Source organism: Coregonus clupeaformis, chromosome 26 (assembly GCF_020615455.1).
Source record: "Coregonus clupeaformis isolate EN_2021a chromosome 26, ASM2061545v1, whole genome shotgun sequence".
In the NCBI taxonomy this organism is placed as follows: Eukaryota; Metazoa; Chordata; class Actinopteri; order Salmoniformes; family Salmonidae; genus Coregonus; species Coregonus clupeaformis.
In genome coordinates this window covers 47,368,403-47,382,828 of record NC_059217.1, presented here as the reverse complement: position 1 = coordinate 47,382,828, position 14,426 = coordinate 47,368,403, and the positions used below count along the sequence as shown (strand labels likewise).

The 14,426-nt window shown below is 47.7% G+C and overlaps 1 protein-coding gene across 2 annotated transcripts; it reads right to left on the bottom strand.

Moving 5' to 3' along the window:
• Positions 1-270: 270 nt before the first annotated feature.
• On the bottom strand, positions 271-13,654 carry LOC121540765 (acyl-CoA Delta-4 desaturase-like). 2 transcript variants are annotated; one of them, XM_041849844.2, is made up of 14 exons: positions 13,480-13,654; positions 12,841-12,943; positions 12,167-12,477; positions 11,773-11,883; positions 10,798-10,995; positions 10,353-10,454; positions 4,879-5,004; positions 4,539-4,599; positions 4,285-4,361; positions 2,298-2,395; positions 2,007-2,103; positions 1,691-1,770; positions 1,005-1,130; positions 271-692 (listed from the first exon to the last, which is right to left on the bottom strand). In XM_041849844.2, the coding sequence occupies exons 3-14, from the start codon at positions 12,410-12,412 to the stop codon at positions 641-643; spliced, it is 1,374 nt and encodes a 457-aa protein (XP_041705778.2). In that variant the 5' UTR covers positions 12,413-12,477; positions 12,841-12,943; positions 13,480-13,654; the 3' UTR covers positions 271-640. The 2 variants fall into 2 exon arrangements, with proteins under 2 accessions (XP_041705778.2, XP_041705777.2); XM_041849843.2 differs by having other exon boundaries at positions 12,167-12,494; positions 13,480-13,653.
• Positions 13,655-14,426: the final 772 nt, after the last annotated feature.

The window sequence follows — 14,426 nt, the reverse complement described above, 5'->3', positions numbered from 1 at the left end:
TATATTGTTGTGGCTCATCTTTCAAGCGATATTGTGAATTTAAATGTTTTATATTTTCTAGTTGGATTCATATTCTCTCCCCTTTAGCTGTACTAATTGCCCAACTTTAATAACCTCCGATGATCAGGGATTGAGTCTGTTGGAGAGGGTCAGTTCAAGTAAAAATGAGGTGTAAAATCACTGATCTACAAATAGTATTCCCTGCTAAATAATAGTCTTTGTTTAATTAAGATTCGTATGCTGCCCCTCCCCTGGTTTAGGCGACCCCCAAAAAAAAAAAAAAAAACGAATGCACAACCAGACATTGAATGATTGATTGGAGACCACTTGTGTCAATTACAGAGCATTTCCTAGGATTTTCTGCCTGCATCAAACCCAGTGGATAAGGCTGGAAATATAAGTCAATAAATGTTTTGTTTTGTTTTGTGAAATGCCTGGCACCTACCAATGATGTATATAAACCCTGGATTGCTGCTATGAATCCCGTTAACTTCTGCCAAGGATTAAAACAATGACATCACAACAATGTTTGCAGCGATCATTATCGACAAAAACGTCTAGGAAATGTCCTTTTCAATCTCTCTGTTCGCAGGTCATTCATCTGCGATGGATTAAATCCCGTCCAGAGTCAGGAAGGGATTTATTTATGAAGATATGCATCCAGCCACAGATCGCCTGACTTCTTCAGTGACCTGGGGAGGAACAGAGGTGGATAACAAACCAGGTAAATCACATAGGAGCCTGAGAGCAGCAGGTATCACCTTATAATAATAATAATAATAATAATAATAATAATATGCCATTTAGCAGACGCTTTTATCCAAAGCGACTTACAGTCATGCGTGCATACATTTTTGTGTATGGGTGGTCCCGGGGATCGAACCCACTGCCTTGGCGTTACAAGCGCCGTGCTCTACCAGCTGAGCTACAGAGGACCACTTATGATGTACAATGTATTCCCAGAGGATAGCACTTAAAAGTATTCATTAAAACACTTGTTTTACCTGACAACATCAGTGAGGCCTTGCTGCATGGTCTTGACCTGATAGGGAACTCCGTGTTTCTCACACAAAGCACGCACCAGAGGAGCCACCAGGTGGTAGTTATGACGGGGCATGGTAGGAAACAGACTGGGAGAGAGAGGGGGCAGGGGGAGAGAGAGAGGCAGAGAGAGAGAGAGAGAGAGAGAGAGAGAGAGAGAGAGAAAGAAAGAGGCAGGCAGAGAGAGAGGGGTGGAGGAAGGTGAGAGAGGGAGGGAGAGACAGAGAGAGAGGGAGGGAGAGACAGAGAGAGGGGTGGGGGTGGAGGAAGGTGAGAGAGGGAGGGAGAGACAGAGAGAGAGGGAGGGAGAGACAGAGAGAGGGGTGGGGGTGGAGGAAGGTGAGAGAGGGAGGGAGAGAGAGAGAAAGGGGTGGAGGAAGGTGAGAGAGGGAGGGAGAGACAGAGAGCAGACGCTATCAGAGTTTCTCAGAGAAACCTCAGTTTCTGAGTAGGATTGTATCGATATTGTATCTAAACACTATTACGAGATACAGTAATTAGTACAAAACAACTGTTAAGTTATATTTAAGATCAAATGAAGCTGCAAACTGCTTAAACTATTACCTACTTTATTATGTCAATGACCTTATAAATACAATATATGCTGTTGACACAGACAACAGTAAAGTGTGATATTTGTTTCACTTACTGGTGTTCAATCTGAAAGTTGAGGTGTCCACTGAACCAGTCGTTGAAGGGTGACTGTTCAATGTTGCAAGTAGCACTCAACTGAGACAGGAGACAGAAACACATTATAGCACCCTCTACTGGAGAACTACGGATAGCACAGCCCCAGAAAACACACCAGGGCCTGTATTCACAAAGCGTCAAGAGTAGGAGTGTTGTTCTAGGATCAGTTTAGCCTTTTAAGATAATGATGAATAGGATTGTAAGGACAGGGGGGACCTATTCCTAGACCAGCACTCCTTCTCCAAGACGCTTTGTGAATATTAATGACACGTTACCTGCATGGTGAGCCAGTCCTGGCGTCTCTCGTGATCCATCTCCATAGGAAGATGACTCATCTGGGTCACCCATACAAACCAGTGGCTTTCCAAAAACCTATATACAGTACAATATTCACAATACAATTATTCAGCCACAATACTATGTTAAATTCTTACATCAAGCACATCATTGTTGTTTTCTATACTGTAGATAGTTTGAATACAATTAATGAATGAATCAGTGAGTGAGTTAGCGAACCAGCGAATGAATGAACGAATCTTTCAGCTCCCTCTCAGTTCATACTTTACCTGACGAAGCTGATCAAGGCTACTGAGCCAAAGAGACCAAAGAAGGGGTAGTAACAGCAGAAGAAGCGGAGGTAGAAAGTCATCGACCACGCCAGATCCTTCACAGGAGACAAAGATTGGTATTATGGACAGACATTATCACATCTGGGATCCTACCAAAGCAACAATTATCACTGTGATTATGAAGTTAGTCATCTCTGACGGTACAGTCAGTGTGTTGTTGGTGGTGCAATATTATGCTTGCTAGCTTTAGTGAGCAATGAACAAGCATTTAGTGCCCCCAGGTGTTAGCGTAATCATATCATTACAGGTGTCTCTCTCTCGTGGAAGCTTTATGTTCCACATACAGTGGGGAGAACAAGTATTTGATACACTGCCGATTTTGCAGGTTTTCCTACTTACAAAGCATGTAGAGGTCTGTAATTTTTATCATAGGTACACTTCAACTGTGAGAGACGGAATCTAAAAATCCAGAAAATCACATTGTATGATTTTTAAGTAATTAATTTGCATTTTATTGCATGACATAAGTATTTGATCACCTACCAACCAGTAAGAATTCCGGCTCTCACAGACCTGTTAGTTTTTCTTTAAGAAGCCCTCCTGTTCTCCACTCATTACCTGTATTAACTGCACCTGTTTGAACTCATTACCTGTATAAAAGACACCTGTCCACACACTCAATCAAACAGACTCCAACCTCTCCACAATGGCCAAGACCAGAGAGCTGTGTAAGGACATCAGGGATAAAATTGTAGACCTGCACAAGGCTGGGATGGGCTACAGGACAATAGGCAAGCAGCTTGGTGAGAAGGCAACAACTGTTGGCACAATTATTAGAAAATGGAAGAAGTTCAAGATGACGGTCAATCACCCTCGGTCTGGGGCTCCATGCAAGATCTCACCTCGTGGGGCATCAATGATCATGAGGAAGGTGAGGGATCAGCCCAGAACTACATGGCAGGACCTGGTCAATGACCCGAAGAGAGCTGGGACCACAGTCTCAAAGAAAACCATTAGTAACACACTACGCCGTCATGGATTAAAATCCTGCAGCGCATGCAAGGTCCCCCTGCTCAAGCCAGCGCATGTCCAGGCCCGTCTGAAGTTTGCCAATGACCACCTGGATGATCCAGAGGATGAATGGGAGAAGGTCATGTGGTCTGATGAGACAAAAATATAGCTTTTTGGTCTAAACTCCACTCGCCGTGTTTGGAGGAAGAAGGATGAGTACAACCCCAAGAACACCATCCCAACCGTGAAGCATGGAGGTGGAAACATCATTCTTTGGGGATGCTTTTCTGCAAAGGGGACAGGACGACTGCACCGTATTGAGGGGAGGATGGATGGGGCCATGTATCGTGAGATCTTGGCCATCAACCTCCTTCCCTCAGTAAGAGCATTGAAGATGGGTCGTGGCTGGGTCTTCCAGCATGACAACGACCCGAAACACACAGCCAGGGCAACTAAGGAGTGGCTCCGTAAGAAGCATCTCAAGGTCCTGGAGTGGCCTAGCCAGTCTCCAGACCTGAACCCAATAGAAAATCTTTGGGGGGAGCTGAAAGTCCGTATTGCCCAGCGACAGCCCCGAAACCTGAAGGATCTGGAGAAGGTCTGTATGGAGGAGTGGGCCAAAATCCCTGCTGCAGTGTGTGCAAACCTGGTCAAGATCTACAGGAAACGTATGATCTCTGTAATTGCAAACAAAGGTTTCTTTACCAAATATTAAGTTCTGCTTTTCTGATGTATCAAATACTTATGTCATGCAATAAAATGCAAATTAATTACTTAAAAATCATACAATGTGATTTTCTGGATTTTAGATTCCGTCTCTCACAGTTGAAGTGTACCTATGATAAAAATGACAGACCTCTACATGCTTTGTAAGTAGGAAAACCTGCAAAATCGGCAGTGTATCAAATACTTGTTCTCCCCACTGTAGGAATGAAGAGGATTAAGTATACGTTTAGTTGGTATGAAATCTCACCACCCAGTCCCGTCGTAAAAACATGGCCCGCAATATCTGGATGTGGAAATACACTGGAATAAGTAGTGGAGGTCCAACTGAGAGACAGAAGGAAAATACTACATAGGTATTACATACATACATACATACATACATACATACATACATACATACATGCATGCATCAGCCGTCTATCTATTGATTTTATGTGTTCAATGGAAGTTGATGTGATGCTATAATTGATGTGATGCTATACAGAAATTCATGAAACTTACTGAGGAAGAAGTACTTGTGTTGGTGATGGTAAGGCATGTACTTCAACTTCTTTATACCATACTGCAATAGACAGAGACAAGGAGTCAGATGGATCTTACACAAAAGCACTAATACCGTTTCAACACTACAGAGCCAAACCGTTACATGGTTATTTCATGAATATTACATTAATTTAATTAACTATTACATGGATATTTGAATATTACATTCATATTATTACATTAATTCTTACATGATTATTCAAATATAACATGGAGTCAGATGGGTCATAAAGCACTAAGGTTGCGGGTTCAGTTCCCGCAGGGATCACATTCACAGATACATTATAGTGATAACTACCTCTACAGGCTGTTTGTCTCCCAGGACGAAGACATGCAGTGAGTTGATATCAGGATCTTTACTAAACACGTTGGGTTTAGCGTGGTGCTGGAAGTGACGATGGTTCCACCAGTTAGCAGAGGCACCCTGGAAACACACAGCTACTGTTACGTATCACTGGTGAACACAATTACACTTACTGTAACTTCCAACTGTTGGGACACTACACGAAATAAGGCTAATGTAGAGCAGTGACCTTGGAAATGTAACACTGCTCTTGTGAATGTCGGAAAGTGAAAGGGCCAGTTTCCTGAACACAGATTAAACCTAGTGCTGGAGTAAAATGTACTTTCAAAGGAGATTATCCATTGAGAATGGTTTTCAGTCCAGGACTAGCTTTAAGCTGTGTCCGGGAAACTGGCCCAAAGAGTAGCAGAAGATCAGCCTAAAGAAACAGTATTGTCAAATGTTGTCACAGATTCTGCCGAGGCTGCCCCTCCTCCTTGCTCGGGCAGGCTTCGGCGTTTGTCGTCACCGGAATACTAGCTGCTGCCGATCTATGTTCTATGTTTCTATGTTCAACCTGTTGTCTGATTGTTACACACCTGTTTCCCATTATGTGATTACTCCTTCCCTATTTCACCCGGTGGCTCCCAATGTGTTTTGTGTGTGTTTGATTTTCGTTTCGTGTGTCGTTTGGTGAGCGGGTTTGTTCCTCCCTGTGTGGAGGTATTTTGTATTGGTTTCTTTACTTATCAGGAAAAGTATGTTTCAACGAGTTCTGTGTCCTGCGCCTGACTTCGATCCACCGCATTACACTGACACTCGTGACAGAAACACACACCATTTATGGAGTCAGCAGGTACAGCCAGTCAGTCCGGATCGATGGAGGAACGCGTTCAACGACAGGAGAGCATGATCCAGGCTCTCGGCACCGCTATGGAGAGGGTGGTGAATACTATGGACCGATGGGAGAGAGGTGGCCTTCCTACACCTCCTCCAACCACTCAACCTCCCATACCACTGTCCACCCCTTCGCCACCTGGGTCCAGTGGGATTCGGCTCTCGCTCCCGAGGGCATATGATGGTACACCAGCCGGGTGTCAGGGTTTCCTTCTCCAGGTAGAGCTCTACCTGGCAACCATTCACCCGGCGCCCTCGGGATACGAGAGCGTGTCCGCCCTCAACTCCTGTCTGTCAGGGGAAGGCGCTCGAGTGGGCCAACGCTGAGTGGGGAGGAATTGATGCTACATATGTCCGCTACGAGGATTTAACACGCCGCTTCCGGGCGGTATTCGATCATCCACCAGAGGGGAGAGTGGCGGACGAGCGTCTGTTCCACCTAAGACAGGAGAGGAGGAGCGCCCAGGATTTTGCGCTGGAGTTCAGGACTCTGGCAGCCAGCGCCGGATGGAATGAGAGGGCCCTGATCGACCACTATCGTTGCAGCCTAAGGGAGGACGTTCGGCGGGAACTGGCCTGCAGGGATACCAACCTCAACCTGGACCAACTGGTGGAGATGTCCATCAGGCTGGATAACCCGCGGACGTTCTGATCAGGGCCCATTCATTCTATCTCCCAGCACCTCCGACCCTACCCCCATGGAGCTCGGAGGTGCTGCGCTTAGGGAGACCAGGAGAGGGGCCGTATCTTGCACCAACTGTGGCCACAGAGGACACACTGCGGGTCGGTGTTGGGGAGGGTCCCCAGGGAGTCAAAGCAGTAGGCAGAGCACTGGTCGACCATCTCAGGTGAGTAATCACCCAACTCACCCAGAGCTCCCTGTTGGTCAGCTGTGTTGTTTTCCCAGAGTTTTCTCCTCATTCCCAGCATAAGGCGTTAGTAGATCCAGGCGCAGCTGGGAATTTCATTGATCATCAGTATTCAATTAGTTTAGGGATTCCCACTGTTCGTGTTGATGTGCCCTTCCCTGTCCACGCATTAGATAGTCGCCCGCTAGGGTCAGGCCTAATCAGGGAGGTTACCGCACCACTCTTAATGAGGACGCAGGGGGGTCATGAGGAGAGGATTAGTCTCTATCTGATTGATTCTCCTGCGTATCCTGTGGTGTTGGGACTTCCCTGGTTAACCACTCATGACCCCACTATTTCCTGGCAACAGAGGGCTGTCAAGGGATGGTCCAGTCTGTGCTCAGGGAGATGTGTAGGGGTTTCCATAGGGGCTACTACGGTGGAGAGTCCCAAACCAGGTCTCCACCATGCACATTCCTTCCGAGTATGCCGATTTGGCTCTCGCCTTCAGTAAAAAGAGGGCGACTAAATTACCACCCCATCGTCCGGGGGATTGTGCAATAAATCTCCAGGTGGGCGCTGCACTTCCCCGGAGTCACATGTACCCTCTGTCACAGGAGGAGAAGGCGGCTATGGAAACATATGTCTCTGAATCTCTCAGGCAGGGATACATTCGGCCTTCCACTTCACCTGTTTCCTCAAGTTTCTTTTTCGTGAAGAAGAAGGATGGTGGGTTACGCCCGTGCATTGATTACCGTGGTCTTAATCAGATCACCGTCAAGTACAGCTATCCATTACCTCTGATAGCTTATATGACGGAGTCATTGCACGGGGCGCGCTTCTTCACGAAATTGGATCTCAGGAGCGCGTACAACCTGGTGCGTATCCGGGAAGGAGATGAGTGGAAGACGGCATTCAGTACTACCTCAGGACACTATGAGTACCTTGTCATGCCGTACGGGTTGATGAATGCTCCATCAGTCTTCCAATCCTTTGTCGATGAGATTTTCAGGGATCTGCACGGACAGGGTGTAGTGGTGTATATTGATGACATTCTCATATACTCCGCTACACGGGCCGAGCATGTGTCCCTGGTGCGTAAAGTGCTTGGACGACTGTTGAAACATGACCTGTATGCCAAGGCGGAGAAATGCCTGTTCTTGCAGGAGTCCATCTCCTTCCTAGGGCACCACCTGTCTGCGTCTGGGGTGAGGATGGAGAGTGACCGCATTTCGGCCATGCGTAATTGGGTGACTCCAACCACGGTGAAAGAGGTGCAGCGATTTTTAGGGTTTGCCAATTACTACCGGAGGTTATTCCGGGGGCTTTGGTCAGGTAGCGGCTCCCATTACCTCGTTGCTGAAGGGGGGACCGGTGTGTCTGCGGTGGTCAGCTGAGGCGGACAGGGCGTTCAGTCATCTGAAAAACCTGTTTACCTCGGCTCCAGTGCTGGCTCATCCGGATCCCTCCTTGGCTTTCACAGTTGAGGTGGACACGTCGGAGGCTGGGATAGGTGCTGTACTTTCCCAGCGCTCGGGCACACCACCCAAGCTCCGCCCCTGTGCGTTCTTTTCGAAGAAGCTCAGCCCGGCGGAGCGCAACTATGATGTGGGGGACCGGGAGCTGTTGGCTGTGGTCCAAGCCCTGAAAGCGTGGAGACATTGGCTTGAGGGGGCTAAACACCCTTTTCTCATTTTGACTGACCACCGCAATCTGGAGTACATCCGGGCGGCGAGGAGATTAAACCCTCGCCAGGCAAGGTAGTCCATGTTTCTCGCCCGTTTTGTTTTCACCTTTTCGTACAGGCCAGGTTCCCAGAACGCTAAGGCAGATGCTCTGTCCCGACTGTATGACACGGAGGAGAGTTCCGTGGAGCCCACTCCCATACTTCCGGCGTCGTGTCTGGTGGCACCGGTGGTGTGGGAGGTGGACGCGGACATCGAGCGGGCATTGCGTAATGAACCCACTCCTCCCCAGTATCCAGAGGGTCGTATGTACGTTCCGCTGGAGGTCCGCGATCGTTTGATCTATTGGGCTCACACGTCACCCTCCTCTGGTCATCCTGGTATCGGTCGGACAGTGCATTGTCTTAGTGAGAAATATTGGTGGCCCACCTTAGCTAAGGATGTGAGGGTTTATGTTTCCTCCTGCTCGGTGTGCGCCCAGTGTAAGGCTCCTAGACACCTGCCCAGAGGGAAATTGCAACCCCTACCCGTCCACAACGACTGTGGGGTCACCTATCGGTGGACTTCGTGACGGATCTTCCCCCTTCACAAGGGAACACCACGATCCTGGTCGTTGTGGATCGGTTTTCTAAGTCCTGCTGCCTCATTCCTCTGCCCGGTCTCCCTACGGCCCTACAGACTGCTTAGGCCCTATTTACACACGTCTTCCGGCACTATAGGATACCTGAGGATATAGTGTCTGATTGGGGTTCCAAGTTCACCTCGAGAGTCTGGAGGGCGTTCATGGAACGTCTGGGAGTCTCGGTCAGCCTGACCTCAGGATTTCACCTCGAAAGCAACGGGCAGGTGGAGAGAGTCAACCAGGAGGTGGGTAGGTTTCTGAGGTCGTATTGCCAGGACCAGCGGGGGGAGTGGTCGGTTTTCCTCCCCTGGGCAGAGATGGCCCAAAACTCCCTCCACCACTCCTCCACTAACCTTACTCCATTCCAATGTGTACTAGGTTATCAGCCGGTTCTGGCACCTTGGCATCAGAGCCAGATCGAGGCACCTGCGGTGGATGAATGGTTTCGGCGCTCGCAGGAGACCTGGAACGCTGCCCATGTGCGCCTGCAACGGGCCATCGGGCGGAAAAAGGCGAGCGCCGACCGCCACCGCAGTGAGGCTCCAGTGTATGCCCCAGGGGACCGGGTCTGGCTCTCGACCTGAAACCTGCCCCTTTGCCTGCCCTGCCGGAAGCTGGGCCGGCGGTTTGTGGGGCCATTCAAAGTCCTGAGGAGATTGAACGAGGTATGTTATAGGTTACCGCTTCCTCCTGATAATCGTATTAACCCCTCGTTCCATGTGTCTCTCCTCAGTCCGATGGTAGCTGGTCCACTCCAGGAGTCTGAGATACGGGAGGTTCCTCCGCCCCCACTGGACATCAAGGGGGCACCGGCGTACTCGGTCCGTTCCATCGTGGATTCGAGGCGTCGGGTGGGGGGGCTGCAGTATCTCGTGGTGTGGGAGGGGTACGGTCCGGAGGAATTGTGCTGGGTCCCTAGGAGGGACATCCTCGATCCCTCCATGTTGAGGGATTTCCACCGCAGTCATCCGACTCGCCCCGCGCCGCGTCCTCCTGGCTGTCCTCGAGGCCGGTGTCGACGCACAGCTGGAGCCGCGCGTCAGGGGCGGGGTACTGTCACGGATTCTGCCGAGGCTGCCCCTCCTCCTTGCTCGGGCAGGCTTCGGCGTTTGTCGTCACCGGAATACTAGCTGCTGCCGATCTATTTTCTATGTTGCACCTGTTGTCTGATTGTTACACACCTGTCTCCCATTATGTGATTACTCCTTCCCTATTTAACCCGGTGGCTCCCAATGTGTTTTGTGCGTGTTTGTTTTTCGTTTCGTGTGTCGTTTGGTGAGCGGGTTTGTTCCTGCCTGTGTGGAGGTATTTTGTATTGGTGTCTTTACTTATTCAGTAAAGTACGTTTCAATGAGTTCTGTGTCCTGCGCCTGACTTTGATCCACCGCATTACACTGACACTCGTGACAAATGTCCAACCATTGTCCAGTAGCTTACCTTTAGATGTCCAATGACAAACTTTTGCAGTATGTGATTCCAACTGGATTTCTTGAAGACTGACAGGTGGCCGAAGTCATGCTGCAGCCAGCCAGCCTGGGACTGAGAGGAAAAAAGAAATGCAGAGTGTGAATGGTGTCTGAAAGGTGGTTCGGTAACCCTATGCCTAACCTTTACCCTAACCCCACCAACCCTATCCTTAATCCTAACCTTAACCTTTCCCCTAACCCTAACCCTATGCCTAACCTTTACCCTAACCCCACCAACCCTATCCTTTCCCCTAACCTTAATCCTAACCTTAACCTTTCCCCTAACCCCACCAACCCTAACCTTAATCCTAACCCTAATCCCCTAACCTTAACACTAACCTTCGATCCCTATACCTAACCTTAGAATCTGCCTGTCAAATATCTCCTTCTGCTTCCTAATAATATTGTAATGGTACCTGAGACGTGGCCAGCATGAGGGAACAGAGCAGTGTGAGGCTCCAGCTGGTCCCCCAGACCCAGAGTAGGCCCAAAGCCAGGGCCTCTAGTAGCAGGATGTGGCCCAGGTAGAGGCTGAAGAACAGGGGGCAGGCACGGAGGAGTCCCTCTCTCTCCACATGATCACGCAACGCCTGAAAGTCCTGCACCAGTGCTGCCTGTATGGCGTAGAGGTGATCAATAATAAATAAAGATGTATGAAGTAAGGGGTCTTTCTCAATTAAACTGTTATTGATTCGACGAGGCGAGGTGACAGGATGCGAGGAATTGCAGAAAGACAAACTGTGATAAAGCCAAGATGAACCAGGAGGAAGGTGGATGATGGTAGAGAGATGAGAATTGAGGGAGTGGAGGAGAGGAGGAGGACAGGAGAGGGAGGAGGACAGGAGAGGAGGAGGAGAGGAGAGGAGGAGGACAGGAGAGGAGGAGGATAGTGTAAATAATGAAGAAGAAGAAGAAGGAAATAGGAGTAACAGAAAGCTGAAGAGTACCAGGATAAGAGGTAAGACTCCTGAATAGGTAAACAGACAGCGGGCAGCAGGGCATCTGGGCTCATAGACAGGCTGGTATAATGTGCCCTAGTTATATTAGATAACTGAAGATGCCACACTACATCTGTAGGAGGTAAACCTTGTCTTGAAATATCTCCATACACATCACACCTGCTCTTACCACAGTCGTAGAAAGTAACATTCTGCACAGCATTCTGTCTGAGTAGCATGGAATTCCCTATTAGCAAGAGAAAGATTGGCCTCACATTGGTCCCCGGGTCCCTTCCTAAACCTACAGTATGTTAGAGTGGGCGTGGTGCTATGTCAAGATGGAGAGATGCTTTAGGCTTCACATTCTATGTTTCATTATGTAGCCTACAGCGATGTATGTTATGGGCGTGGTGCTGTAGAGGGAGATGGAGAGAGAAAGATAGGCATCCTCACATTTTTCCCCTGGTCTTGGCTGGGCTCTGTGGGTGCCAGCGCTCCAATCAGCAACGGCTTCAGAAACTTCCGGACAAAATTAGGATCAGGATGGAAGGCGGAAAATGCTTCCTAGAAATCAGAGATATAGATGAATCTGTGTTGTTTAAGACAAATACATACAAATGTCCTCTCAGTAAAAATAAATAACAATTAATTCACTGTGAGATTAGTTGAGAGATTATCATGATATAAGGATCCATAAATGTACAATCCACTAACATCTTGTGTAATATGTCATACAGTGACAGACTACTAAACATTTCTAAACCTACAACATTATAACATTTGCAACAGTCTTATTGGAATAGCTTGAGAACATTTCACCAACAACTTCCATAGTTAGGCTACTGACCGTGGCATCTTCTCCAGCAAAGTGACTGATGACCCTGATGCCCCCCGGGTGTCTCTTCACCCACTGGGTAACGTTATAGACCTTCCTGTCGATGACCAACCACTGGTCGCCTCTGTGGGAGTGCCTCTGGACCTCTTCCCAGGTGTAGACTGCACTGCCACCTCGCCCTCCTCCCCCTCCACCGAGCCCACCCCTGTCACCCTTGGCCGGCTCGCCTGACTCAGTCTGCTGGCCTCCGCCCCCCATCCTCGGTTCTCTCTGCTCCACTCACACCGTCGCTTTGTCGGCTGCGCTCTGTTGAGTCTGTCCAACTGAAGCACACTGAGGACTAGTCAAATGCAAGATACAGGGAGGGAGTCAGGGAATGGAATCAGAGCATGCTGTCTGAGCCAAGCCACACCTACGTGGTGAAATGGTGTGATTCTTCTGCAGTTTGATGTTTATTGGTATGAGTCTTGTCCTGGAGGCAGAACTGAGCGATTTCTGCTCGATGGTCCAGCTTCAAAGTAAGTGAAAACTGGCTATATTGTAAACATTCATGAACAAAATTTTGCTTTTTGGTCTTAATTTAAGGTTAGGTTTAAAATCAGATGTTATTACTTTGTGGCTGTGCCAGCTAGTGACCACTTTGCAGAGCTGCCTCCAGAACAAGATACATGACGAAAAACGCTAACCTGCGATTCTTCTGCCAGAGGGAAGGGAGATGTTTTCCAGACAGCGTTGTACAACAAAATATGTTGCTCAATTGATTTGCTGAAAATATCGAATGACGAATACCTGTAGAGGCGCAGGAATGTTAGCCAGTCTATGGCCTATAATGATGTGGAGTTTCTATTCTAAGAACATCGAAGCCATTAAATATGTTGCTCAATTGCTCAAAATATCTAATAACGAATACCTGTAGCATTCTGTATGGAGTTCCTATTCTAATCTGTTGAGCATCGATGCAATTTAGCACGATGTTTATTTGTAACACTATATTATAATGGAGACAAAGAGCATTGAAATGTTCTCATCAATAAATAATAAAGAAAACGGAGATGCGCCATTGTTTGGCCATGGACTCCTCTTCCATTCCGCATATGTTTGCCGAGTTTTATATGACACACAGTACAAACCTTTACGACCGTTTCATTTTGATGTCTTTATAATGACAGACATTATAAAATGGAATAGTCCATTGGCGTGTCAGCCCTTACAGAAATTCCCAGGCTACATGACATTACATTAAATTAGGCTATATTGTTATCAAAATATAACGCAATTACACAATGATGACGTGGATACTGAATGAATAGAATAGCTGCACTTACCAACATTTCCAGATGTGCAATCCTCTCTCTCTTTCTTTCCTCGCTCCTTCTCTTATTCATAAAAACACATTCACCTCTTCCTGATCACCCGTCTCATCATGTATCCAATCAAATCATCAGTAGGCTACTAACCGTATCTTTCCTTCCATAACGCACTATAGCTCACTCACCCACTCGTTCACTATACAATTCCATGCCGATCATTCGAGTCTCTCCTCCAATGGGGTTATTTCACTAGACCGCTGCCATATCTGCAATTGGTTCACAACAGCCTTTTCCGAATTATGAAAAAAAGGCCGGCTCTCTCAATCCGATTGGCATTCAGGTCTGTCAAAGCACTTGCCTATGTCAATCACTTACCTATTCCAACCAATCAGGACGCTCTTGGACGCACTCAGGGCCCCGCCCTTGACACCCCATGATAGTGCGTGTTAACCGGTAGATGCTGTTGCAAGAAGACAAGCCCCCCTTGATGCTTTAGTATTCAGTATTTTATTAGGATCCCCATCAGCTACAGCTCCTCTTCATGAGGTCCACACAAAACATGACATAATACATAACATTAATAGACAGTTACAGAACTACATAAATTAAAAATTAATTAAATAACATAGAAAGACAATACCATGAATAACAATATAAACGCAACATGTAAAGTGTTGTTTCATGATTGAAATAAAATATCCTAGAAATGTTCCATACCCACAAAAAGCTTATTTCTCTAAAATTTTGTGCACAAATTTGTTTATATCCCTGTTAGTGAGCATTTCTTCTTTGTCAAGATAATCCATCCACCCGACAGGTGTGGCATATCAAGAAGCTGATTAAACGGTGTCAAAGTTGGCCTCCCGAGTGGCACAGTGGTCTAAGGCACTGCATCGCAGTGCTTGAGGCGTCACTACAGCCCTGTGTTCGATCCCAAGCTGTGTCACAGCCAGCCGCGAACG

Coding starts and splice junctions, on each gene's coding strand:
- LOC121540765 (XM_041849844.2), bottom strand. CDS start 12,412: ATGGGGGGCGGAGGCCAGCAGACTGAGTCAGGCGAGCCGGCCAAGGGT. Junction 4,600..4,878: donor GAGACAAACAGCCTGTAGAG/GTAGTTATCACT, acceptor TGTCTATTGCAG/TATGGTATAAAGAAGTTGAA. Junction 2,104..2,297: donor GCCTTGATCAGCTTCGTCAG/GTAAAGTATGAA, acceptor TACTGTATATAG/GTTTTTGGAAAGCCACTGGT.